Source organism: Trachurus trachurus (genome assembly GCF_905171665.1).
Source record: "Trachurus trachurus genome assembly, chromosome: 10".
Lineage (NCBI taxonomy): Eukaryota > Metazoa > Chordata > Actinopteri > Carangiformes > Carangidae > Trachurus > Trachurus trachurus.
Genome location: NC_139894.1, coordinates 18,653,537 through 18,680,808, shown reverse-complemented (window position 1 = coordinate 18,680,808; position 27,272 = coordinate 18,653,537). Strand labels below are relative to the sequence as shown.

The 27,272-nt window shown below is 41.9% G+C and overlaps 2 protein-coding genes across 2 annotated transcripts; both read left to right on the top strand.

The window, feature by feature from the left end:
* Positions 1-7,124: 7,124 nt before the first annotated feature.
* hrh2a (histamine receptor H2a) lies at positions 7,125-8,487 on the top strand (the record flags this gene model as incomplete). The annotated part of the gene is made up of 2 exons (XM_083980636.1): positions 7,125-8,127; positions 8,312-8,487. The coding sequence occupies 2 exons, from the start codon at positions 7,125-7,127 to the stop codon at positions 8,485-8,487; spliced, it is 1,179 nt and encodes a 392-aa protein (XP_083836762.1).
* Positions 8,488-23,598: 15,111 nt separating this feature from the next.
* Positions 23,599-26,160, top strand: tlx3a (T cell leukemia homeobox 3a; the record flags this gene model as incomplete). Its single annotated transcript, XM_083981056.1, has 3 exons — positions 23,599-24,025; positions 25,091-25,328; positions 25,977-26,160. 3 exons carry the CDS (start codon positions 23,599-23,601, stop codon positions 26,158-26,160), a joined length of 849 nt encoding a protein of 282 aa, XP_083837182.1.
* Between the last annotated feature and the right edge of the window lie 1,112 nt (positions 26,161-27,272).

The following is a 27,272-nucleotide window of genomic DNA, read 5'->3' as shown; positions in this document are numbered from 1 at the left end:
TATCGCAGCAGCTGGCACAGGCAAGTTGGAAGGCATTAAAGGAGAAAGGAAGAGCTATTAAAATCATTTCAAAAGCAAATGACCTCAAAAGAGATGGAGAGGAATAATAGGAGGAGACACAGAGAGTGAAAGAAAAAGAGTGAGTAAGAGAGCTGTGTTAGTCACTGGTTCTCTCTCCCTCTCCCTATCTCTCTCTCTCTTTCTCCCGCACACACACACACACACACACACACACACACTTACACACTCATTAGACACACAAACACACACTGTTCACGAGTGAGACCGGTGTTCTCTCATCGCTCCGGGAGCAGAGCACACTAGCAGGGGAAGTCTTCACACAAGAGGAAAAGCAGCACTGAGGTGAGTTGATGAATACTTTATACGTGTTAACATATATTTAATATGTCTTAAATGTGACTGAGATGTCAAAACCAGCTGCTTTTGTGGTGTGACAGCATAATTAAGTTGCTTTAATTCGCACTGATTTGCTGGTGCCCAATTTGTTTTAATCTGTTCACTTTCAAAGTAATTTGATATCAGAAATCTTTTCATTTTCAATGAATGAAAATATACCTTAATCGTCTTTTATGGCTCATCAGGTTCAGCTGTTGGTGCATCTCTGCTGTTTTGAGTCACAATTTCAGACATTTTCATGCACAGACAGACGAAGGAAAGTAAAAGGTGTTGTAGAGAAGCAGTAGGCGGGCGACCTCAGTCATGAACAGGCTCAGAGAATAAGAAGTTCCTGCTCTGAGTGTTTGCCAGCTCAGCTGAGCTTTAATATTTTTCAAAGTGTTTTATAACTTTTCACAGATTCACAGCTATGTGGTGGTGGAGAATTCAGTCAATCCACTAGGCACAATAACAAATATACAAAGAGGTCACTGAGTCAGCCCTGAGAACAAGGAAGTGAGATTATTGTGTGCGTGTGTCATGGAACTAAAGAAGTAATCTGTCTTTCACCTTTTGCAATATTTGTTTTAAAGTGAAGTTCTTCATTTTAATTTCACATTTTCACAATCATAGGTTAAAACAAACACTGTAATTTCCACAGTAACTCATTGACAGAAAGATAGATAGAGCAATATAGATATATGTATAGATAGTGATAGAGGGCAGAAAAGGAGAAGAAATTAAGCCCCAACAAAGTGCTAAGGAACAGGAACTGACTTTTTGTATTGTTTTTTATTTTAGGCCATATTGTTAAAAATGTCTAAAAAACCTCTTTGACTTGCTCACATTCTTAATAAAATGCACCCTATTTGAGCTGTGAGATGGAAAAATCAGGTAAACCAAAAATAAAGGCAAGTCCTGTGGAATAATTTCATTTTTTATCTTTATCTCACGTTTTGTGATTCATATTCAACAGCATACTCCTGCAATGTAATTCACATTAGCTTTGTTTGACTTCATAGAGTATAAGTTGGCATTAAACAATAGAATTTGATTTCAGATATAAATGTTTCACATAAGATATATGGAGGGCTGACCTAACTGTGACACAGTGAACCTACAATCTGTGTGTATACATGAGCAGAAGCAGATTCGTGACAGGATGTGGTTAGGTGTCACGGCTTGGTCAAGGAACCGTACAGTATGCAGCGCTGGGGTGCAGAAAAAAGTTCCCTGTATGAGGAGGAAATGTTACCATAATATATGACAGGACGTGTTAATAATACTGGACGTGTGGGGAGTATTTTGTGCAACGGTGGAAGCAGAAACTTAACAGGTGCAGGTTGTGACTGAAAATTTATGGGTAAACGATTATCCGCATGTGACCTTTATGGATGTATGCCTGTGGGCCACAGCAATGCATGCTGTTAGCTGTTAGCATCTATACATATTTAATGCATCTGTTCCCCCTGTCTACCTGTCTGTGGCTGCGTCTGCGTCTGTCGCTCAGTGTGTTTTATTTTTGCGCTTCATCAAAATTCCACAGCTTCCCTCCACATGGTCAGACACAAAACTGTTACCAAGCAACCACCATCCCAGACCACTTCTCTCTCTATGCAGTCTGTCTTTATCAAGGACAAAAACAAAGACAAACAGGAAGAGTTACATATATGCGCACACACAGACAAACACACACACTTCGGTAGTCACAAAAAAGCGAACAGCTATGGATTGCTTTGCAAAAGCAGAGGAAGTGAGTGAGCCACGTATTTGGTACTCAAATGAATCATATAAGGATAAATGAAACATTCAAAATCGCATTATGTTGCTCTGGTGGACTCTGCTTGGGGGCACAAAAGTTGTTTCTGCAGGCCTTTTCAGGTTTACATCGCCCACTAATTAAATGTTGATTGATTTATCAGTTCAAATTCCTTGTTTTTCTTTTATGTTTGAAATTTGTTTATTTGGATAAAACCCCTTGAGATGTATCATCTCGTTTTCGAGGGGGTCCAAACATTTAAACAGACATAGATTCAACAGACAAACATGTACTCAACAATATAGAAAAACAGACAAATAAACAAGCAAACCAAAAGACAAAAACAACAGTACAAACAAGGACAAACCACAGTTATTATAACTACATCGGGACAAAACAAAACAACCATAGTAACAATGTAAACATAAAATAGTATTGGAATAAAAAAGCAGCAGCCATCCTGAAGTAGAGGAGCCTGCACATATCCCTGTCACATTCGTACTAATAATTTGACCGCTCTGCGGCTGACCAACCCCTGACATAGCACATGCAGATCTTCGTAGCTGTGGATGAACTGGATGAATTAATTATCTCCTGTACTCTTGACTAGTCGCAAGCAATTGGATAAAAAGGTTAATTTTCACTGCAGAGCTGATCTTAACACTGATGTGATCTGAGCGGGTTGAATGAAGCCATTTTCTGACTAAATTACTTTTTGTGACATTATGTATGATGACTGATTGGCATGAAGAGGAGCAGACATTTAAATCTCAGATGTACAGTTTTGGAGGATCTTACAATTCAGGCAGTGAGTCCCAGCTGAGAGGCAAAAAAAAACACTCATTACTCATCTTTGGGTTCAGACCATGTCGAGTAAAGAGCCACTGTTCCAACTTCTCGTCTGCCTGCCTTTCATCTCAATACCCAAAATTGGGCTCTTTTCACCCAGCCACTTACTGGAAGATCTACATGGGGCAAAATGAAGCTCATTTACATCGCTCGTGTGCTGGGAGATAGGAGACAAGGAAAGGGAGCCATCTAAGAGCTCATAAAAGTTAATCACTTAATATTTCATCCCTGTTGTGTCCAGCAGCCGCTGACTGTCATCTCAGTTACACACAGGCGTGCAGATCACACTAGTCAGAGCCCTTTAAGCTCAAGAAACCCATGCAACCCTTTGTTGTCTCTTGAAAACATGAAACAGTGTTCTCCTGCAGCAGAGCAACATTTACATCCTGTACAAAACACAACACTTGGCTGTCATTACAATCCATTACTGTCTTCAAAATCCATTTCCATTTCCAAGATTTTGGGGTTGTATGTGTGTGTGTGTTCATGTGCAAAGACATGCGCATGTGTGTGCATGTGCACATTAGGGACAACTAATGAGACGTTTGTGAATGAAAAGAGATGGTCAGTAATAAAGTAGAACTGTTATAAATGAGTGATGCTCCATTTACTGTTGGGGTATATCCTACTTCTTAACATTAAGGTGCATGATTAAGTGTAACTATTGACTTAAATGTGGTCTGACTCTGCACAGACTGCCAGTAACTCAATAAATATTATTAGATCATAATAACAACAATTATAATGAAATAAAAATGCATGTAAATCATTTGCATGAACTAAAGTCTCATCCATCTTGATAAGTCAGTGGGAAGGATTGTATATTCATATGGTTTTATTAAAAGACAAATGTTTATGCAAAAATAAACACAGGAAACAAATATGGTTATGCTCACACGAATGCACTGTGACATGGGAAAAGGAGCTAATGCATTTAGCTGACGGCAAGTATGTGACCACACACACATCTCACTCAACCTCATATAGACAGATGAGAAATTATAGCCAAAAAAAACAATGTTGAGTATCTTCTTTGGGTGTTGAGCCACCACCACAAGCTTCAGTGAAGAGCCTCAGTGTTCAGCATCGACTCTAATAAGCCTCTGATGGCGATGTCGTGTTGCAAGGTGTTCAGGTGACTGCAAAGGCTATAGAATATCTTTCCTTTAACTTGTCCCCTCAGGGTTGAGACAAGGTTGTCTTTTCAGTGACTGCAACACATGTCCATATGAGGACAGACCTCACAGGCCCGGTTGAAGAAGAGCCAGTTTGTGTGTGTGTGTGTGTGTGTGTGTGTGTGTGTGTGTGTGTGTGTGTGTGTGTGTGTGTGTGTGTGTGTGTGTGTGTGTGTGTGTGTGTGTGTGTGTGTGTGTGTGTGTGTGTGTGTGTGTGTGTGTGTGTGTGTGTGTGTGTGTGTGAGAGAGAGAGAGGGAGGTAGAAGAGAAATCAAGAAAGTAAGTGACAGTGGGAAAGACAGATTTTGATGATGAAAACAGCTGAAATGTGTGGTTACAGAGTCAGTCTGTGAGTCACTCGAGTATAAAGGCTGAGATGTCGTGCGCATTTGAGAGCTGCACTTCATACGTTAGCAGCTGTGTTATCAGTGTTTGCTTTGGATGCAGTTCAAAGCAGCGAGATGGTGACAGAAATGTGTCCGTAGAACAAAGAATTGAGGATTAGATGAGTTCAAAGATTAGCGGTAGTCTTGGGTTTAATTAAAACCCTTCACCCTCTCCCTCCCTCTGTGTTCTTCTCATTGTAACACTGATTTCTTTCTTTTTGTCTTCATGTGAAACCAGCGCATCCACCTCTTGACATCTCTACCTCTTTCTCTCCCTCTCTCTCTCTCTCTCTCTCTCTTTGAGGTGATAAGTGAATGGCTGCGGACCAAGTCTGGCAAATGTGCCAATATCCATTACAGTGTTAGAAAATAGACGAGCAAACATTACCCACCACCCACTGACGCAAACACGTGTTCTCCACATACTGTACACACACACACTTATCAGGTATCCTCATTCCACCAAGCGCACATTACAAACTCCTGCCAACATGCCATTAATGAATCTGTTCGCAGAGGGCAAATAATACTCTAACTCTCCTTACAAAGTCCATGTATATAACAAAAATATTTCATATATTTATGATTTTTGTCAGAAGCACTTTGCGGAAAGAACTTACTTTACAAGCTAGCCTTTTTCATTATTAATGGCCACTGCTTCACAACTGTTTCTGTATTTATTACAGCCTATTAATCTGTCCTTTAGTCAGATTTGACAGAACAGCTCTGATCAGCCAAACTCTTTGATACCCAGCTCAACATTTCCATTTGACACAGAATTATCGAAGAGTATTATTCTGAGGCCTTGTCATATTGCATCCTCAAAATGTTTATCATATTCAACAATACTGAAACTAAATCAATTCCTTTATCTCAGCAACTGTTGCAGCTGAGACACTTTACCACATTGGTTGTTCACACACACACACACAACCTAAAATGGCAGCTGTACTTTTGCTTGTTTTATTAAATGGCTGCCCTGAAATAACATTAGAACAATATTAAGAATGGATACCTAAGGTTGGCAGCAACATTTAGACAGATTGCTTGTAATGAAAATACAAGCAATACATCATACATATATACTGTAATGTTATAACTGGATTGGCTAATGTATATGGTGGTTCCATACTGAAATCTCTTCATCTGTGTGTGTGCGTGTGCGTGTGTGTGCGTGTGCGTGTGCATTCAGAGCTGAATGACAGCGAGGCCTTTTATCTGTGTTTCTTACTTTAAAAGGAATTTTTAAAATTAACCTATCAATACTATAAAGAAATTGTGATGTGTTTGGCAACTGATTTTCATACTTTCATACTAAGGAAAACTGACACTATTAATGTTTTAAAACAAGAGATGGCATATCCTTACATCCTTACAGTTCTCTGTCAGTACGTCCTTATTTGGTCCTGTATGGCTTGTGCTGGTTGTGATAAAAACTGCCGTTTGACGTACAGTAGCTATGTACCAAATGTTACAGTAATGAGTCTTTGCACTAACATGACATTTTTCTCTTCTTGTGCTACCGTTAGTTCATTTTTAGCATTCACTGTCCACCCAGAAGCCACAATGGCCACTGCTCAGCAACACTTGCAGTCTCTAAATAGGCTGAATGCTTCTATGACATTATATAGCTCACTAGAAGCTTATCAGACTATAACATTCAAACAGAAAAGTTTATTTACTGCAAAGGCAGATGTTTTTAACATTTTCTCCAGCAAACTGATTAATTCATTCTGTCAGTAGTTAGCAATTTATTATTTCTTATCAGCGATTACAAATCACTTAATTCCAAAAAGAGGCAGAGGCCTTATTTGTCCAAAGAATGTATTAGATTGAATGCATAGAAATTAGTTTCCCATAATCCTCCACAGATATTGTGATAAATCAGCTTTTACAGTCAATAGATAATAATAAGTTACATCTGCTACTCATTATTTATTGCACGGCTGTACCTTATCTGAAACTGTAGAAAACACTGTACCAGTGATTAACTGTGTTTCTCCTCTTTGTCCACTAGGTGTCACTAGAGCCATAGAAGATGCAGTTGAAGCCAACATGATGCCATGGAGCACTATGAATCAGCCACTCTCCTACAAAGCTGTTCAACAGCCATAGCAGACATTTCAGCAGCAAGGCATCATGCTGATTCTCAGTCTTCAGTAGAAACATTCATCAAGAGACAAATGTTCAGCCAACTTCTTGAGTGTGTAGTGAAGTCACAGAAGAGTTGAAAGCTATGGTCAGTAGAATTAAGACCCAGCAAGAGCAGCGAGCAGTCAAGTAAATTAACAGCTAAGACGGTGGATACTGGGAGGGAGGGGAACAGAGGAATTACATGTGGCCAGGACCTTCAGTCACATTTGACCATGGAGACACTGAGACACCTTAATTAATGACAGCACAGGAATACTCTGTGAACATATCTAATAATATTATGCGAGTTATTATTTAAAATGTCCATCTTATATGGTGCAAAACCAAGACCCAAAGACTACAATGGTTTATAAAGAGCTGCAGCCATGGTGACATCTCATTGTTTCCAGTGACGCTTCAGTGATAATGTTGTCAAAGGTGATGCTGGCTGTCATCCTGTCCCTGCTCATCCTTCTGACTGTCGGTGGTAACGTGCTGGTGTGCCTGGCCGTCTGTGCCTCCCGACGCCTCCGCTGCCTCACTAACTGCTTCATTGTGTCGCTGGCTGTGACGGACCTGCTGCTCGGCCTCTTGGTCCTCCCTTTCTCCGCCCTCCTCCAGCTCAATGATGAGTGGCCGTTCGGCCCCGTCTTCTGCAACTTCTACATCTCCATGGACGTCATGCTGTGCACCGCCTCCATCCTCACCCTCCTGGCCATCAGCGTGGACCGCTACCTGGCGGTGACTATGCCTCTGAGGTACACCTCGCTGGTGTTACCGTGGAAAGTTGCTGTGGCCATGGCTAGTGTTTGGACAGTGTCTGTGGCTGTGTCGTTCTTGCCCATCCAAATGGGGTGGAACACTGTAAATGGGACGGTGCAGAACCACGGGCCCTGGGCTCCGGAGGGGAAATGTCGCTTTGAGCTGAACAGACCCTACGTCCTGACTGACTCTCTTCTCACTTTCTACCTGCCTCTGGTGGCCATGTGCTGGACCTACCTCCGAATACTACGCATTGCACGGGCACAGGCTAAGCGCATAGTAAGTGCCCGACCCACTTGCGTCACTAGCTACAACTACAGGAACAATCCATCCACCAGTACAACTGTGGTTTCCAGTGTGACAGCAGTGGCTCTGCGGGAACACAAAGCCACAGTGACACTGGCAGCAGTAATTGGGGCTTTTGTTGTGTGCTGGCTTCCTTATTTCATCCTGTTCACAGTGCTGGGCCTAAAGGAGCACCCAGACCCCAGCACAGTGCCTGAATTCCCCATTGTGTTGTGGCTTGGTTACGCCAACTCAGCCCTCAACCCTATCCTCTATGGAGCTCTCAACAGGGACTTCAGGTCAGCCTATTCCCACCTACTGAGATGTCGATGCCCTACTTACTTTCACAGAAGCAGACAGCCATCTCTCACTGTAACAGCAGGTAAAACTTAAAACAGCGCTTTAGATCTGCAGCTGAACGTGCACAATTCTTGGCAGTTTCAAGGTCAATTTAACTGAAGAGTGGACATTTATTTCGCTAAAATACTGCATCCAGCGAGGATTCGTCATTTTTATTTATCTTATCGACAAGTTTCTATTTTTCTTTTTCCTGCTCTCTATCTCAGCCAGAGAGCAGCTTACAGAGGTGACATTGCTGTGTGACCACACCCCCCCCACATGCAGGGCAGGTCTACCAGATCAAAACTTCATGCTTCAGGAGATGAGCAGTAGCACGGCCACAGCAACTATCCAGTTTGCAAATGGCACTGCTGCCACAGATGTCAATGGCAATGAAAGGTAAACACAGCCACTGTATAGCTCATCTGCAAGGTACACAGATGTATGTGGAGCAAATACTTCAAAGATTATAATATTTCCCTTAAAATGTGACTCTTCAAATTCAGTATATAGCGACACTGGATTATAAGTAGCAATAGCTATAAGAGGTATACGTATTTTATCTGTTTTACTAAAACACAGAATCCTATAACTCAAACAAATACTATATATTGTTGTGTTTTCTTTCATCTCTCGTGTTTAATGAGCCCAGGTGGTGCTGAGCCTGAGCCGGTGAGGTGGATGCTGTGTTCACTACACTGTGGTTACAACATGCAACCAGAATCCATGCGGGAGCAGAAAAGACACCAGACACACACAAAAAAAAGATGGACCACAATTTACAGCCCCTCTATTTTGGAAACTTTCAAGGGCCACAGCAGAAATACATAACACACCGTGTAAGTAAATCTACATACTGACATCCTCACAGCCCTCACAGACCATGTCTTCCCCAGAACAAATCAACTGTGACACACAGTAGCCGTGTCAACCGCAGTGTATCAGGCCATATGGCAATATGCATATTAGGCCAAGAAATCTGCTTTCAGGGCAGAGGAGATATATTATCCACTTCAACATCCTGCTCTCATTTCTTTGTTTGCATTTCGTGAACAGTGTCAAATAATCGTTTTGCTCATTGTGTACGTTTGTCAAGTGCATTAGTTAAAATCTGTGCAGCTCTACAGCACTGTAGCACTTCAGTACAAAGAGAAAATCCATTCTGTGCTTAGACATGCACACAGTGATTCACACAAAACAACCTCAAAATGATGTTCACTTACGGAGCGTTTGTATTTGTATATATTGCATCATGTAACACTTCCAAATTCATCCTGTCAGCTAACACAAGCGTAGTCGTATGAAAAGAGAAAAAGTGAAATAAGATATATGCCTCATCTTAAAAAATAAAAACAAAAACAGAAAACCTCAAAGCACTCGGGGAAAAAAAAACTATCATTACAAAGTCTTACAGATATTATCAAGAGCCGGGGAGGAAGTTCTCTGCAGCTGATATAAAGTCAGAGGGTGATATAGAGAATTTATTGTTGAATTTATGTTTTATTGCTAATCTCCACACACCCTCTGAAACATTTGTTTCAAACAGAATCATTAAGTGTTTGTTTCCTCTTGGTTTGTGTTTTCAATATTAGAAATATATATTCTTACACAAAACTTTTAACCTATATAATACCAATCCTACTCCCTCAATAGTTTCTATGTCTGTAACTGCAGTGGAATAGAGAATAGGAGGAATCGTGCATGTTGTACATTCCAAGGGATTGAATAGACAAACAAATGTTTGACCCTTTTCATTTTTGTGTGTCTTTGGGTTAGCACTCACTCACCCACAATTTAACCCTCTATGGTACCATGTTGCCCTGAGGCAACATACCACTTTTTGGCTTGTCACATCTCCACAATTCATCCCATTTAATGCTGTAATACTTTAAAAAAGAGAGGAGACCTTAGAGAACCAATAACAATGCTTTAATTTATCACATGACTTTCAAGAAGCCATACTGAAACCCTTTTTTGCAGACTTTTTCAAAGGAAACAGGTTTGCCATTTTGCTCCACTAAAAGGTCTGAAAACATAACTTCCTGGCCCTTTTTCATCTGGAAAAAAATATATTTACACTAATAGATTAGTAAAGTTTAATTTTTAATAGTTCCATGCAATTTATTTACTTATTAAATAATGGAAACTTGTTAAAATGCACCTGTTGCCCGAAAGCAACAACGTACCATTATAGAAAATTGCAATGTTGCCTTGAGGCAACAGTGGACCATTATGGAATCAAAATTGCATTATGAGACTATGGTAGTGTGTGTTTAGGTGTAAATATAATGTTCAAAAACATATAATTCATCATAATTTTGTTTTTTATCCTTAATAAATTTGATTTTGGATGCAGTAAAGTAAACATCAGGCTATTATGATGATGATGAGGAAGATGAGAATGAGAATTCGGATGAGGATGAGGCCAGTGAAGGTGAAAGTCTACAGAGACTGGTGTTTCTAATACAGTATATGATGAACCGTAATAGTACAATGTTGCCTACAGGCAACAAATCCCAAAAACTTCCAAAAATAAATAATTTTTAAAAAATTTCTTTAGATTATGTTTATTTAGTCTATTTTGAGACATAAAAACACTCCAAACATTTTTTCCCCCACTGGCATCATAATGCGTACCATAGAGGGCAAACAAAAACGTGAGAGCAGGACCTCAGTAACTCCACAACTCATCAGCAAGAACCAACTGTATGATCGCACCATCCAGAGCTGAACAATTGAAGACGCTTCTACGATTAGTTCATCGCACAGGGCAACAAGTGGCCCCAACATGGTCTTGACTCTTAACTGTGAGTTAGTGTTGCAGCATTGGAAGACTGGATGAGACCAGCCAATTAACTTGTCAGTCATCAATCTGCTGAAGTGGACTTTTAAGCGGACTCAAGGCTGCACTCAGTGGAAAGACGGAGTATCACAACTGCAACAAAGTAAATGGACCTCTAATTAAAAATGGATGTTTTGCAGTATCAGATAATGGAGGGGGAAATGGTAATACATTGGACTTTTGACTGTGCTGAAATGTGTGATAACTGTTATGTTATGTGTCACTTTTGAAGAATGTAGCTGCCTTTGTCTTCAGATGTACGTGTTGTATCATACTATAAAAATAACAGAACTGAAAAATGACAAACATAAAAATTACAGGCATACCGTACAGATAAAAAGCAGTCCAAATAAAGAAAACAACATTTTCTACTATTTTTGGAGGTAATACAGATGTTCTGTTGTTAAGTTTGGATAGGGATTATCGCGTGAGATGATACAAAAAAACACTGAGATCGGTAAGAAATACAAGCACAATGGAAACAATTCATCACAGCTGTCAGCACACATTGCCTCAAACTATTGCCACATTAACACTTAACCTTTTCCACCTTGAGCTATTTCCTTTGAGGACTGACACAGATGTGCATATAAGGCCAGGTGTAAGCATGTGAGGGACCAGCTGGAGAATAACGGAAGGGAGCCTCCAACCTAGTCCACCACATAGATGCACACATACGGCATTTATAACACCTAAGATTGTGAATTCTTTAATGCAACAAATTTTCTTTTAATCTTTAGATAACAATGAATGCTTCAGTGTAGGAAATGCTTTACTATCTACATTTCAAGCCCAACCTTATTTGGTTTACAGTGCGTAGCTCCATTGGGGCAGTCAGGGAGGTCAAAAGATGGACTTGAAAAAAACTATACTTTATACTATGCTATACCCACAATCTTAATCAACACTAAATAATACTGACACTGCCATATGTGCTCTATCCAGTCATCTGCTTCCAGTCCTGTCTGATTATTATTAAGCTACACTGTAAAATAAAAGGGAATAACATGTGTAGTCCAAATCAGAGACACTTGTCAAGCACCAAACCATTCAAAGCAAATGTTTACACAATTAGGTTTGCTCTTTAGGGGAGCTCTGCAGGTAGAGCTACATACTTGTAGGCAATCAAAGATAAGATGTAAACATACATGAACATTAGAGCTTCGAAAAACAATCCCAAACACTGAATCATATCAGGAGGGGGTAGAGGGAGTTGGCAACAGAAATCAGCAGGGTAGGAGCCAGAACCTGCAGTTTATAAAAGCCACTACAAGAACACGTGTTTGAACATAACTGGATGTCACTAGTCAGCCAGTGGCCAAACATATGATGCCTCAATATGTCAGTAACACTGAGTACGAATGATGCAGCTGAAGCCAAACAGCTGACGTGACAAGTGAACTGATCCACCTAAACTACTGTATCACAAAGCTTCATTTCTGAGCTTATAAGAGGGAATCAGGAGTTTAAGGTGTGATCCTATTACACCTTTGTCCAAATATTCACTTCACTTCTTCTCTCTCCTCTATTAAATCCAAACATCGGACAATATGCATTTCCTGCTTTGGTGCAATCCCCTGTCAGCTCTGGTGAATTCACAAGTTTATAGTTCACCTTTATCTGACTGTACAAATGACACTGATGCACTGTTTGAAAATGCAGAATTTATTATACCACCATGTTTAGTAAATTATTAGGCCCCTGCGCCACAAATTGTAGCATTGCTCTGAAACACTGTTTACAGTCTATGATTGCTCTGAACGAAATTTATATATTACCCACATCAGAGACATGACATCTCGTCCTCTGCATGTGACGCAATTTAATTGAAGAGGGGGGTAATGTGACCATCTTGTTTTCTATCTTTGACTCTGCAGTTTATATCCTTATTGCGAGCCCAGTGTTGGGTTTTTGAAAAAAAAAAAAAAATACAGACAAGCAGCAACCAGAACATATCTCTCCACCCTGGCTCAGAAAGGAAATACTGCTATTGGAAACACAAAGAAGGAATTTCATACTAAAGCAGCCATAACTTTGAAAGATACCCACTTGACTTGACTTTAACTATACAGAGTGCTGAAGCCTCTTATTTCTTCAATGTGAGAATGCATTTTTGCACAGAAAAGGGTTGTAGATTTTGTCCTCCATCTCTTATAGCATAGGGAGCACTTCTTGAAGAGAAATAACTCTCTCTTGTGTTTTATTAACATTATAATACACAGTGACAAATCCGAATGTATCAATTAAGCGCCTTTAAAAGACTTTTAAAATAATCTGACTCTGTGAGAAGGGAACAACGAGCAGATGCAGTAAATATTTAATTTGGGGTTGAAACCCAGTGTGGTTAACAACTGTCCTTTCCGAGCGAAAGACATTTATTATGCTTCCATCTCCCTGAGTCCCTCTGTTCCTACATAAACATCATGTGTCCCCTGATAATTGTGGCCACTTGCTACTTTCTCCCTCCCTCTCTCCTCCAGAGTGACCACCGACAGCTCAGAGTACATGAAAACCATTTATCACTGCTTCTTTAACATCAGATTAATGTGGGGAAAAACAGAACATATAAACTCTCTTTCTCTCTTTCTGTCACTTTAACACATGCGCACACACACACACCCGACTAGTTCTGTATAAGCTATCAATCATAGATATTGTCATTATTCAACTGTGTCATCGACAACCCTCTCTCTCTCCCTCTCACTCTCTCCCCAGTCTTTGTGTCTTTCTTTTTCCCTTCTCTCTATTCTCTCTTTCACACTCACACACACACACACACACACACACACACACACACACACTCACACAGAGACAGGAGGAGAGAATCATGAATCATAAATCTTATGAATGCCATCTAAAGACTGCTCAGCGCTATGAGAAAGAGAGATGATTGATAGATGTGAGTGACGGTGGCGAAAGCGAAGACGACGGACAGAAGGTTGAAACCAGCAACACTGAGGTCAGAGACTGCAGTTCAGGGGTCAAACGTATCGGAGGAGGCACAATATGGCCGAGGAGAAACGAGAAAATGGGGGGGGGGGTGAGAGGAGGGAGGGAGGGAGTAAATGGTTGAAGGGGAAGGGAGAGAGGAGGAAGGGAGGAGGAAGGGGAGGAGGACGGTGTGGGGGGATGCTGCCACAGTGAGGCTAAAGCCATAACTCATCTTTTATTAAAAATAATGAAAAAAACTTAATGAGTTAATAATATCTGGAGAAAGAGATAGGGAGTGAGACAGAGATGGAGTAAGGGACAGGAGGATGGAGGAAAGGAAGGAAAAGAAGAAAGGAGACGAGGAGAGAGCAAACGGCACAGATAGAAAGCAGAACAGGGCCAGTGTGTGTGCGTGTGTGTGCGTCTTTCACCCTTTGGTCATTTATTGCAGTTTTCAAAGTTCACACAAGATCCATTAGACAGGCAGAAAAAAAAATCATAGTGATCCCCCTCTTTCTGCCGACCCAAATCCCAAAGCCTGCTTGGTAATTAAAGGCACTTAACAACCAATTAACAGTGATGAGCTAAATTAGCAGGATATTGTCTCCTTTGACTAGGCTACTGCATTATCAGTGTATTGAAACAGCGTAGAACAAACCTCAGTGGTCCATGTTTGCATGTAGGCAAATGACGGATTAATTACTATTAAAACATCAGCATCTTAATGAGCTTGGAAACAATTAGAGGGGTCGTTAGCATGTGGAGAACGGCTGAGGAGAGAAGAAGGGGGGAGTGAGTGAAAACAAGAGAGAAATCTTCATTGGGAAGCAATACTGATTAAATGGACGTACGGTCGCACTCATCGCCCAATATCCACGGACTTATTAAATACATGACATCACCATTTGTCTTTTCTACCATCAAGCTACTTTTCTCCTGCCATTATCTTTCCCTCTCCTTCTCCAGCTTCCCCAACTCTCTGCCTTCGCTTCGCCTCTCATAAAAAGCCTTTTTCTTTCTCTTCCATTCCTTTCTCCACTTTCTTCTTTTTAACTCCCATTTCTTCCTTCCCTCCTTCATGCTTGAGGGGCACAGTCCTGTGAAGGAATTTAATATGCAACTTTTATATGAGAAACCAATCGCATACGTCTGGGTCTATTGGGCTCGCAATCTATCGGCCCGGACGGCTAATGCAATAGAGAGAGCCGGGGCTATTTATCACACGGGGAGCTATCTTTTCCCCTCTCCCTCTCTCTCTCCCACTCTGCCCTCGCTCTCTCTGTCTTTATTCAAGCCCAGATTCCTGGCTGCCACTAAATCAGGCCAACTATGAGCTATGGCTGCCCAGAGGGCATCTCCTCTTTTATAGAGGGATTTGGATTTTGTATCTACTGGTTCCTCAGTGGTCGTTGAGACTGTGCTAACGGAAGCTATAAACATTCAACAAACAAAGGCAACAACTTAAATGTCCCTCCATCCCCACTGCAATGATCATGAACATGTAGAGATATATGGGAGTGGGAGGGAACATAAACCTGATGAATAAGATATCAGTGGCATTTACAATGATGCTGCAAAGATTTGTTTCAGTGCACGTCTTCAGCAGAAACATCTACAAAGGTGACACATGCACAGACATATGTTCACACACTACACTAATATAGCATTTACACTAAAGGATTAATATTCTTATACAGCGACAGCATAACTTCAAATGATTCCTGCTGAAAAACTTAGGCGTCAGAGAACGCTGCCCACCTGCAGCAATTAAAATGCCTCAGAAAACCAAATTCATTTCAACAAATTAGCCACATTACTGGCCACTGTGTAATCGCTGATGGCAATTAATAAGAAATTAGTCACAATCAGCCCTATATTAACATCTCACCCAGGGGCCGCGGCTGGAAATTAATAACCGGAGATTCATCTCTCTTACTGTCTTTCTGGCTCTCTCCCTCACACACACACACACACACACACACACTCACACACCTACGCCCACCTATATTTTTCATGAATCACCTCTAAGACACCGTTTTTTCTGTGTGGATCGTCTCATATGATCTACAATCTGCTCGTGTCAGCTAGCCAGCTTCCTCTTTACTGGGGTGTGAAAACCCCCTGAAAGACAAAGAATGAGTGTGTGTGTAAATGTGCAGCATGTGTGTGCATGTGAGCGTGTGCGTGTGTGTGTGTGTGTGTTTCTCACACATTATGGACAACCAAAATACATACTATAAACACTAGTGTATGGACATAAATATGAAGATAAATACAACAGACTGTATATCACACAGTACTGTATATCTGTGTAGTGTCAACTGTACGTGTGTGTGTTTGTGTGTGTGAGGTGATACACCAATGGGGAGGGGGCATCAGTGGAGACTGGGCCCGCCTCTAGGGGTCCTCACACCAATCAGCAAAGCACACCAAGAATCAATTAACACCAGTGGGAGGGGGCAAAGGGTACAACACTACACACATTTAAACTTGCACACACACATACACACGCTGTCCACACACGCGCACACTGCCCACACACATGGTACTGTCTGAGGAGATATCCATCAGATCACACATTGTGCGATTTGCCAATGTGTGTGTGTGTGTGTGTGTTTGTGTGTGTCTTTAAGCATGTGTGTCCCTATCCTGGTGTGCCCCGGTCTCTCATGGTGTGAGGTTGGGGAACAGATTGGGGGTCAGCAGGGGGGTCAGGCCAGGGTCACCCCCATCTGAGCCGTGTGTGTGTGTGTGTGTGTGTGTGTGTGTGTGTGTGTGTGTGTGTGTGTGTGTGTGTGTGTGTGTGTGTGTGTGTGTGTGTGTGTGTGTGTGTGTGTGTGTGTGTGGTACTGTAAAGCCTAAACACCACTTCCACTTCCAGGGCTCACCAGCAGGCAGAAGTGAATAAGATGGATGGTGTTGATTCATACTACAAATTCATTGTTCCCCCTGAATCCATAGAGAATAAATACATCCACAGAAATTATGAAGCAAGGGACCAAAATGAGTATCTCACATTTCATATTCCTCTTCCTCTCTTTCTCCCTGTGTCTCTCTCTCTCTCCATTTCTCTCTCCCTTTGTGTCTCTCTACATGAAAACCATTCATCATTGCATCTTTACCATAGAATTATTGACAGACAGGAGGACGAGCAGCTATATTGGCTACATTTTTACAAGGTTGGACGGAGAGAAAAGTCGCCCGTCTCTGAAAACATGAGAGCCTGGATTAGATAATAACGAAAGGAAGCCATTGCTTTAGCTGTGAGGGGGAGCGGAGGACAAGAAAGTGAAACATTTCCGCCACAACAGACAAAACAGAACAGCCAATAAAGTGATCAAAGACTGTCTACCATTTGCCCATGAACGTTCCACTGCGAAACCCCACCTCTTTCCTCTTCCTCTCTACATATCGCCATCTCCATCTGTTAGCCCGTTGCACTCGTCCGGCGTCCACTACCTCCACCCCCTCCTTCCTCGATTTCTCCCCTCCTCTGCTCCTCTCTGGCCTTCCTACCCTCGGGGAAGTAAGGTGATCTCCCTGTGCTGGAGTAAGTGACTGGTATTAGTCTCCTTCTCTGTCTGTCTGTTTGATCCCGGCACTAATGACTCCACAGGGACCGGGGTCTGATAATGGGAAATCAATATAGAGAATAGCGCTCTGGAGTGGCCTCACTTAGCTCTCGCTCTTTCACGCCTCACAGCAAAGTGCCTCTGTGTATCCATGTGTGTGTGTGTGAGGAGGGGTGCAGTCTAGTGTGTATGTGTGTGTGTGAGCATGTGAAACCAGGAAATCTGAGTGAGTGTGTATGAAACTGTGTTTAAATAATGGTCTGCTGGGTGTGTGCGTGTAAGTGCGCAAAGCATCTTAACTTTTCATTTCCATGTGTTTAATTCAAACAGAGGATTCTTAGCACATCATCGTGCTGAATAAATTCCCCAGTTTTATGATAATTTAAGTATATTGGATCAAATCAAAGTTACTGGGGAGGTGACATTTTTGGGGGTCATCCGGCAGTAATATGATGCGTGTGGCTGTGTATATGTGAGTGTGTGTGCCTAATCGGTCACACTCTTGCGCCTGGGGCAAGACAGGTGGGGCTGGTGGCATGAGGCTGGTGCCCCCCCTCCACCCTGAGGGGCCAGAAGGCCCAGCGAAGCAGGGGGCTGGAGTAAGCTCTCTCTGCCAGGCAGCAGAGCACTATGGCTGGTGGCAGCTGGTCCTCTGTCCCCTCCCTCCCCTGCATGAGCGCCCCGCAGGCAGGCAACAGGAGGGGTGAGGAGGTCAAGAGGCAGGAGAGAATGGGTGGAACGGCGGCGACATGCGGGATAATCGGCTTTTATGAAGCGGAGAGGACACAGACAGAGGGAGACAGGCAACACGGCTCTGACACAATGCAACCGACTACAAGCAGTAATGAATTAACACATTAGCGCCACGACCAGGGGCGTTCGGGAGCACTCAGCTGCTCTTAAACACAAACCCACACCAGTACGCTCTCTGACACGCACACACATAAATCAGTCATAAGTCATTAAAGCAATTAAAGCAAAAAAACACGCAGACTTATTAATTACATCAGTCATTTTGTCGATGGCAGTTCCCTCTGAAAGCTGGTGAGAGTGATCCGAAGCTAAAAACACCTCGGTAAACACAGCAGAGAAACTTTTACTTAGCACTCAGAACAGATAAGGCAGAGGTTAAGTCTCTAAAGTGCAACCACACACACAGACAAATCTATGGCAATCCTCTTTTACAAACTCAAGCCATGTGTTCAATTATCATCAGCCCCAAATGATCTCCATTAATGCTTTAACTCTTTCTCTCACATCTCCATGTTTGCCATCCGTCCATCCTGTTTTTTTTTCTTTTTTGCTCTATGCTCTGCGTCCAGCCCTATAATTCATGTCTGTGCGGTTTTTTACTTCCCTTTCTCACTCTCTTCCTCTCCATCCATCCTCCTCTCTCTCTCTCTCTCCCTCCCTCCCTCCCTCTCTGACTTTTAACCAGCGTGAAGAGGCAGCCATGCATTCAACCATCAGACAGGCTAACATGGTCTACCCTCACGCACGCACACACCGAGTCAAAGCGCATTGTTCCTCAAGTGTAGCAAGAATGCAATGTTAACTGAAACAAATATCTACCATATCAGGACATCTTTATGTGGTTAAATCTGCATCCTGATCCTTACAAAATTGTATATAAGACAATCATACTGAAAGTTGCGTTTACCATGCACTGTTTGTAGGCTTCCAATGATCCATTATTGCCGTCTTTAAGTAAGGTGACACTTTTATAATCAGCTGCTACATCATCTAAAAAGCTGAATTTCTCCTGTCATCAATCACGTTGAGAGATATTACTTATGTTTCCTACAATAAAGAGAGCCTTTTGTGAGAACAGCTTTCATACTGTCATTAAAATCCTTTAATATTTACCAGACCATGTATGTGACATTTAACTGTGACATTTTACATGGTTTATCTGCTGCTTTTTTTTTCTTTCTTTTTTTTTTTTTTTTAAGTCTGGAGCAGACAAACTGTGTGCACACAAGAGCAGCAGTCCAGTGACAGCCCAGAGGATGATGACGATGATGGTCCTGACTGAGTCCCTGATGGGGGATCCCATTCCTCTCTTCTCATCCAACAATCCCACTGAGCATGTCAATATGAAACACTATCCCCCCCCCCCCCCCCCCCCCCCCACCTCAACACCCCACCCACCCTATCCAACCCCAACACTGGGGCCACACTAGGCTATCCCTCCCATTACAGATGAGACAGGCTCATATTGATAGGAAGTTGTAGCATCTGTGTGTGTGAGAGAGGGAGAAGGAGGGAGGGAGAGAGAGAGAAAAGAAACATGGCGCTGTATGGAGAAAAGTGTAAATTAGACTAAATCAAGTCTCGCAACAGTAAAACACATTTCCACAATATTGCACTCAATGTGAGCGGGATTTACTACATGACTTTTTTGTTGTAGGCCTTTATGTGGGGCAGAGGAAAGGCAGGGGGTGGGGGGGCCGTAAAGCTTTGTTTACCGAACTTTAAAAAATCCACAGCCTTGTAAATGTTGTCAGATGGCCGATGCCAGTGTCTTTCAGCTTAATACTACCTATATTAAATAGTTTAAATATTTCATAAGGGCGGTTTTTAGAGCGAGGGAGGGGAAATCGTTAGCTGCGGTAAAGTTTCATTAACTGGTCCCCATTTCGCTGCGAGGCAAACTCATCTCCTCTTATTGTAATAAAACAATCTCTCTCTCTCTCTGGGTGCTGCTCTCCACTCATCTTCCTCTCTCCACCGCCTCTCTCCTTCTCTTTTACATCATAATAATACACTACATCCCCTTTAAATGCACTATTACTTACCGCTGCCTTTTCATATTGTAACATCACGGGCACTTTAGCGACAATATAAAAGCGTGTCATTCATTATTCAGAAGCAGCCGGCCTCGTCCCCCTTTTAAAAAGTCAGGCGCGCTGCTGAAATTGATAACGGCGAAGAGACGCGCAATAAAAACGCAGCCCCCGGGTGTACCGAGCTGCAGCCCAGACCCCCGATTATGCAGATCAAGTGGTAATTTCTCAAACAAATCGCACTCTTTCACTCTTTTGTTGTCGTTTCTTTTTGGACTTTTGGAATCAGGGTGTCAGCTTTTATATTGCCTGTGGAAAAAAAACCCAAGGATTGATGTGCAACTTAATTGTTCGCGCAGGCTGCAGGCTTTTCAGAAACAGTATCCAAATATTTCGCTCTAAACGATATAACCCTAAGGTGTGTGTGTGTGTGTGTGTGTGTGTGTGTGTGTGTGTGTGTGTGTGTGTGTGTGTGTGTTTTAAGTGGACTCTTGGTATCTTTTTTTTTTTTTTTTTTTTTACCTTTTCTGCTGTAATCATGAAGCAATGAAAAGGTTCGACACCATCTTCTCCGGCAATAAATTCACAAGGCCAGGAGAAGTGGAGACCTGACGGGGGCTTTTCTCCCTGGCTTGTCTTGGATAACCGGTGTCACGGTGGTGTCCCGGTAGGTCAGAGATAATGTGTCATAATCACTCATAATCATTGGATTACACCGGATTACTAACACCCAACATCTGCAAGCAGTGGGGACCCCCGTCTGCTGTGTGTGCACAGGCTGGAGGGGACTGCCTTCACTCTGCAGAGGGGTCAGGATAAACGCAATAATTATTTAATTTTCAACAAGCAATTATTCGGTTGTGGTCAAGCTATGAGTCATCCTCAAATAGTAGCCAGGCAATTGTTATAAATCAATTAACTCCATTTATATATGCAGTGGGTTTTTTTCCCCCCTATTCACAGACTCCGTTATAATTACTGTTGGGGATTTATTTGTCATTTATTATTTATTTATTTGTATTTTAAAATTTTCCTTCAAATGTCAACAAGAGAAACATAAAAATGTCCACAAAGATGACAGCTATAACAGACCAATTCTCCCCCATCAAAAGCCACCGGTGAGCTCACATATGGCGGGGGTGAAGCAGCCAACACTCAGAGTCTGTCCATATTGCCAAACAAACACCTCGGGCCTCGTCCCATCTCATATTGCTTCATAAGACTTTATTGTGAAGGGCGAGATGCAGATCCCTTTTTAAAATATATATTAGCCCCAACCTACCAGAAAGCATCTTTACATTCCCGTTTGCTTTTGCAGCATATGACCTCTCGGAAATATGGTTATTTGTTTTTTTGTTTTTTTTAGCATTTTAATTTTTATAATATTGGGAGGTTTTTATGCAGTTTGGGATGACCTGGTGAATTCAGACAAAAAAATGTCTGGTTGGTACAAAAATCACCAGTGGAATGAAAATAAAAGCCCAGATAAAATTTTCACAAGGACACAGTATAAAGTCATATCATAACATTTTAAGTATATACAGGCCGAGAATGATTATTACTGAACAGATTGAACATATCATATAAACAGTCTACAAATATAAACCCCACTGTCAATAAATGAATATGTTGGCCATTAGTTTGTTAACGAACTGTAATGTGATAGTCTAAAAAGCCACCTGCCGCATCCAAACCCGACACGCATTTGTCTGTCCCAGAGACAAGTTAGTGAAAATGAGATTATCCGGTCACTTTGGGCGCCTGCTACATTGAATCTGAGCGGTTAGCAGCTTCCAGAGCCCGGACACTTTATCTGAAGTAGCCCATGGCCGTGCCTTGTCAGGTCATTTAATGTGGCACTGGCTATCAGGAACAAATAAGGCCGCGCAAAGGCTGTGCCAAGCTCAATAGGTGCTGGTGATTCACTGCCAATGTTCAATAAGGCTGCTGTCCTTTTATTTTAAAGAGAGACGCGATGGGTTCAGTGTCATGTGAACTGGATGTGCGTAATTACGCACAAGAAACGTTATTCCCAGCTTTCCCACTTTTATCCTGTTTCAGTCAGCCCTCTATATGTGCCACAATTAATTAAAAATCTGTTGAAAAGCATCATTAAGTGCATTACAGTGATTATTTTATATGGATAAAACTAATGTGAATAATAATAATAATGAATATAGAAGATATGACTGTGCTGCGTTTGGTTATAATTGGTGAACATTTAAGGCTTTAAATCTTAAGTATTATGAATATTGAAAATTCTGCCAAAAAATTCCACATTTTTAACAGTAAACGCCACAGTGTAGCCGAGGGTTTAAAAGAAAATAAAAATCAGTCATTTGATTATAAGGCATTGGACGATTTAAGGGAGTGAAATTAAAGAGGAAAATAAATGGAGGCTGACATTTTCTTCCTTTTGGTCTCTCTTTTATAACCTATCTGCGATAAATAGTTTGCAGGTTATAAAGCTTTCCCTAATATCTTTCAAGCAGCTTTTCGTGTGAACTTATTATTCCCGTGCATTCCACATGTGTCAAATGACTCAGACAGCAAGAGAACAAATGATGCGCACTTGGTGTCTCCAGCCTGAGAAGTGGTAATGCGCAGAAGTATCAATTCATCAGACACTAAGGTGGGTTAAAGAAAAAAAAAGTTTTCCCAACTGATATCATTTGTCATCAAAACTTAAAAAGCCGTTCATGGTGAATACATTTACTGGGTGGAGCGCAACACTGACAGATGACTGTCACAACACCCTTTGGTTGATATTATAAAATATTAGCCGTTCGTCATCAAACAGCTTAGAAGAACATTTTTCTCCTGTGGTCCCTGCTGCGATTTCTTTTTTTTTTTATGCCACATAAATTTCCATGAAGTTGCCGTTGGCTCTTTACTCTTCATTATAATGATAGAGGAAAAAGGGACAACATCCAATACTGAAGATGCCATTTTTTGCCATATATGTATAACAAGCTGACGCCCGTGGTTATGGGAAATCTTGATTATTGTGCCAAATCCTGGGCCTACCCACCATTAACATTCAATCAGTCATTCTGCTGCCAGCCAATGAAAGGTGGAGAGGGATAGAGGAGGACGGAGCTGCTAGACAGAGCGTTTTGACGCGCTGAGAGGAGGACAGAGCGTCACATCTCTCCAAACGCCCATCAAACTTTCAGCACAGCCTGGAAAGAGGACCCAGTCCTCTGAAAGAGGCCTGTTAGAGACAACGAGGACGCGCTGGATTCTGGGAAGACGGTTGGACAGCGATGGAGACACTACTGGCGATGACTTTTGGTACAGTTTGACCCTGCTGTGAATCCGACTGAAAACATCCTCTTCAGTTTTATTCTAATTTCTTTTTTCGCGTAAGAGCTTATACGGGAATGGAGCAAGCACCCAGCGCGCCGAGCCCTCCTCCCAAGCCGGCCCACCACGAGCCCATCAGCTTCGGCATCGACCAGATCTTGGGAGCCGGTACAGAGCCAGAGAGCGGGCGCACGGCTGGAAGACAAAGTGGATCAGATTTAAGCAGCGGGGACGGTTATTACAGCTTAGGAAGCCCGACCGGGGCCAGCGCGCCCTCTTACACCGCGCTGTCTATCTCCCTCTCCGGTATAATGCCTCCGGTGGAGGCTTCAGGTTCATACGGGGAAAGCAGAAGTCTGGGCAGCCGGGGAGTGATTCGAGTCCCGGCCCACAGACCCGTGGCAGCTCCGGGACCCCCGGCTCCCGTCCAGGGCGCTGTCCCTGGGTTTGGAGGACTGTGCTTCCCGTGGATAGGAAACAGGTTCGCCAAGGACAGAATATCAGGTAGGCCAGCTGTTCGACCTAATGGGCTCCCTCATTAATATTTGATTGTGTTTAAAACGTTAGTAACTGCTGCTGGAGCATTTCAAACATCAAACACCTGTGCCACACAATTGTAAAAGCCATTTACAGCCAACTCAAACGTTCTCACTTTAATTATTTAAATGGATTAAAGCAGATGAAAACACACAACAGGAAACAAGTTCAACATATATTTTTAAACTGTTTATACAGGCCTGTATTTATAGATAAGTATCAAACGCTCTGTGTCTGACTGGAGTCCATTTTTAGGATTTCAGTCTTTCATTTCTACATCACAATATAAGCTAAACAAGTAATGTACAATCACAGCTATACTGTCTAGGCTTTGTTTTAAAGAACCAAACAGCATCAGTATGCTCCTGTTATAATGCTGTAGTGAAAATGGACAATAAAAATCAGTAAAAGGATAAATAAGAATAACACAAATTATTACGCAAATAAATAATTTAAATTTGAACCTACTCATGAATTATAGAGGAAATCTTTTTTTTTTAATTGTAATCAGTATAATATATAGAATATAATAACGACGAGTGTGATAAGTTATCTGTTGTTTTTTTTCTAGAGAGAGAGCGTTTAGGTGTGGATTAAACGCGTTAGATTTGGTTTGAAACATTTCTGTTTTTATTTAAGACTAATAGGAGCCTTTATTGACAAAAGGCCTATAACACTATATGTAAATAACAGATAAATAGGCCAACAGACCTGCTCTCCTCTGTTATTAACAGTGTCATATTATCTATTAAATTCAAAACAACTTTGAGATGAGTATTATTTATTTTTTATAAGTGTACTGTTCCCAATACTTTGTCCAGACTCATCTTTCACTATTAATCCCCTCTCCCATATTTCACATGTGGCCTCCACAGTCTAAACAGGGGATTCTTGTCAAACAGGGCAGATATCTGTGACATATGCTCTTGAATTTCCATACAGAGTGGGGAGTGAATTAGTCTGTTGGGTGAAAATGTCGTCTTCCACTCACCGGTGTGTGTGACTGTTTGTGTCTCTCTTTCTTCCCTGCAGCCGCTCTCGTGCCGTTCGCCGTCACGCGGCGGATAGGACACCCGTACCAGAACCGGACACCTCCCAAACGGAAAAAGCCTCGTACTTCCTTCTCCAGGGTTCAGATCTGCGAGCTGGAGAAACGCTTCCACCGGCAGAAGTACCTGGCCAGCGCCGAGCGGGCAGCTCTGGCCAAGAGCCTAAAGATGACAGACGCACAGGTCAAAACCTGGTTTCAGAACCGCAGGACCAAGTGGAGGTTGGTGTCAAAGTTGTCACAACTCACATTTATGACCGCATTCCATCACACGCGCACAGCTCCACGCACAGAAAACATGCACGACGTGGCCTCCTCCGACCAAGAGTTTTCCGTAGCGTCCTGGTCCACCAGCAAACTTTCCCGGGGTTAGCGGATGAAGCCGCGCGCAATTTCCTGTTAAGTGACCCCGTGTAGTCGGAAGAAAAATTAAAGGACGGACAACAACTTAAAATAGGACATTTAATTTCATATAGTTTTTGTTATTTTTATTTTAATATTGAGTGAAATTACATTTTAGGTTGACCCAGTCAAAGTTAAATTATTGTTAGTAGAGTTTTTTTAATCTCCAAAATTGTATTAGGCTACAGGAAGTCAAAGACATCTGTCTTGTTTTTGTAATTTATTTGTTCATTTGTTTGTGAATTCCTCTTCCTTTAGATCAATATTTCCTTCCCTGCATCGCCCTGTAGAAATCCTTTTATTCTTATTCCAACAACTCACCACTGCTGTGTTGTTTTAACTAGCCTATATGCATTTCATACTTTTCCTTTTTTCCTATTCTTTGATCTTATGAAACCATACTTTCTTTATTATTAATAATAATTCATCTCTTCATGTTAAAATTCCTTTCCTGGCTTCTCATTTCAGGAGACAGACGGCCGAGGAGCGGGAGGCGGAGCGTCAGCAGGCCAATCGTCTCATCCTGCAGCTGCAGCAGTCCGCCCTCCAGAAGTCCCTCAGCGAATCAGCGGTGTCGGATCCACTGTGCGCTCATAACTCCTCCTTGTATGCCCTGCAGAACCTGCAACCCTGGGCCGAGGAGAGGGAATAGAGACCAAAACACCAGGCTGCAATCAATAAGCATCATCTATGACCCCAGGGAGGATGAATCAATTCAATTAGGCCTACATGAGGACAGTGGGACTTACTTTGATCCATACAATGGAGAAGAAATAAATAAGTGTTGGACCAGACAAACTGAAGAGTGGGCCACAGCACATAAGAGTGGATGGTTGTGAAGCTGGACCTGAGATGATGGTGAGTGACGCCTGTGCTGAAGCAGAAACAGAACTTTCTTGGACTAAATCTTGCAACTCTGTACCCGGGAACAATGAGACTTTTCAAATTTAAAGAGGAACTGAAACAGAACTTGTCATTAAAATTTCTTGTCACCCTGTGATTGTCCTCTTATGCTTGTACTTATTCTGTTTATTAGAATAAGAGAAAAATATTTAGCTGGTATACACCTGAGGGAGGTCATGAGTTTTTCCACAGTGAGACACACCATGATTTAAATACAGTTTTTTAAGGGAGGCACATCAGCCAAACACTCCACAAATACAACAGTTTAAAATGTGTCAGCGAGTTTTAAATAAATCTCTTGCTCTGTTTTATCCCCAAAAATACAAAAGAAAATACAGATAAAATCTGACTATTTTCATTTCCTTGTTTTCTGGTGCTTTAACCTCACTCCAAATACAATGTGCCACCACACACACTTGCACATACATGCACAGGTGTGGTGCACCGTTTTAGCCCCCCTCAAAAATGATGCCCAAATGTTGCATTATGGGAAAACTGCAATTGTGAGCGGTAATAAAAAGGAAAATAAATGTCAGGATTAGTGGGGAGATAGGTGAAAAGCGGCTGTAAGGTGGGTAATAAAGGGAGTGATGCATGTCCAGTGATGGTGGTGAAGTTTTTTCATATGCACATTATCATGCTTTATTTGAGGGGCCGTATCCTTTGGGATAGAGTCACAGATGTACAACCGCCCTTTTTTTTATACTTTCATTGTATATGTGTAAATAACAGTATAAACTGTTACTGTGATCCTTTTTTGCTCCTGCTCTTTATGGTGCAACATAAAAATGATTTTAAGCTTTTCAGACACAATAATTACAATCTATAAAAACAAAAACAGTGAGATAAAATACAGCAGAC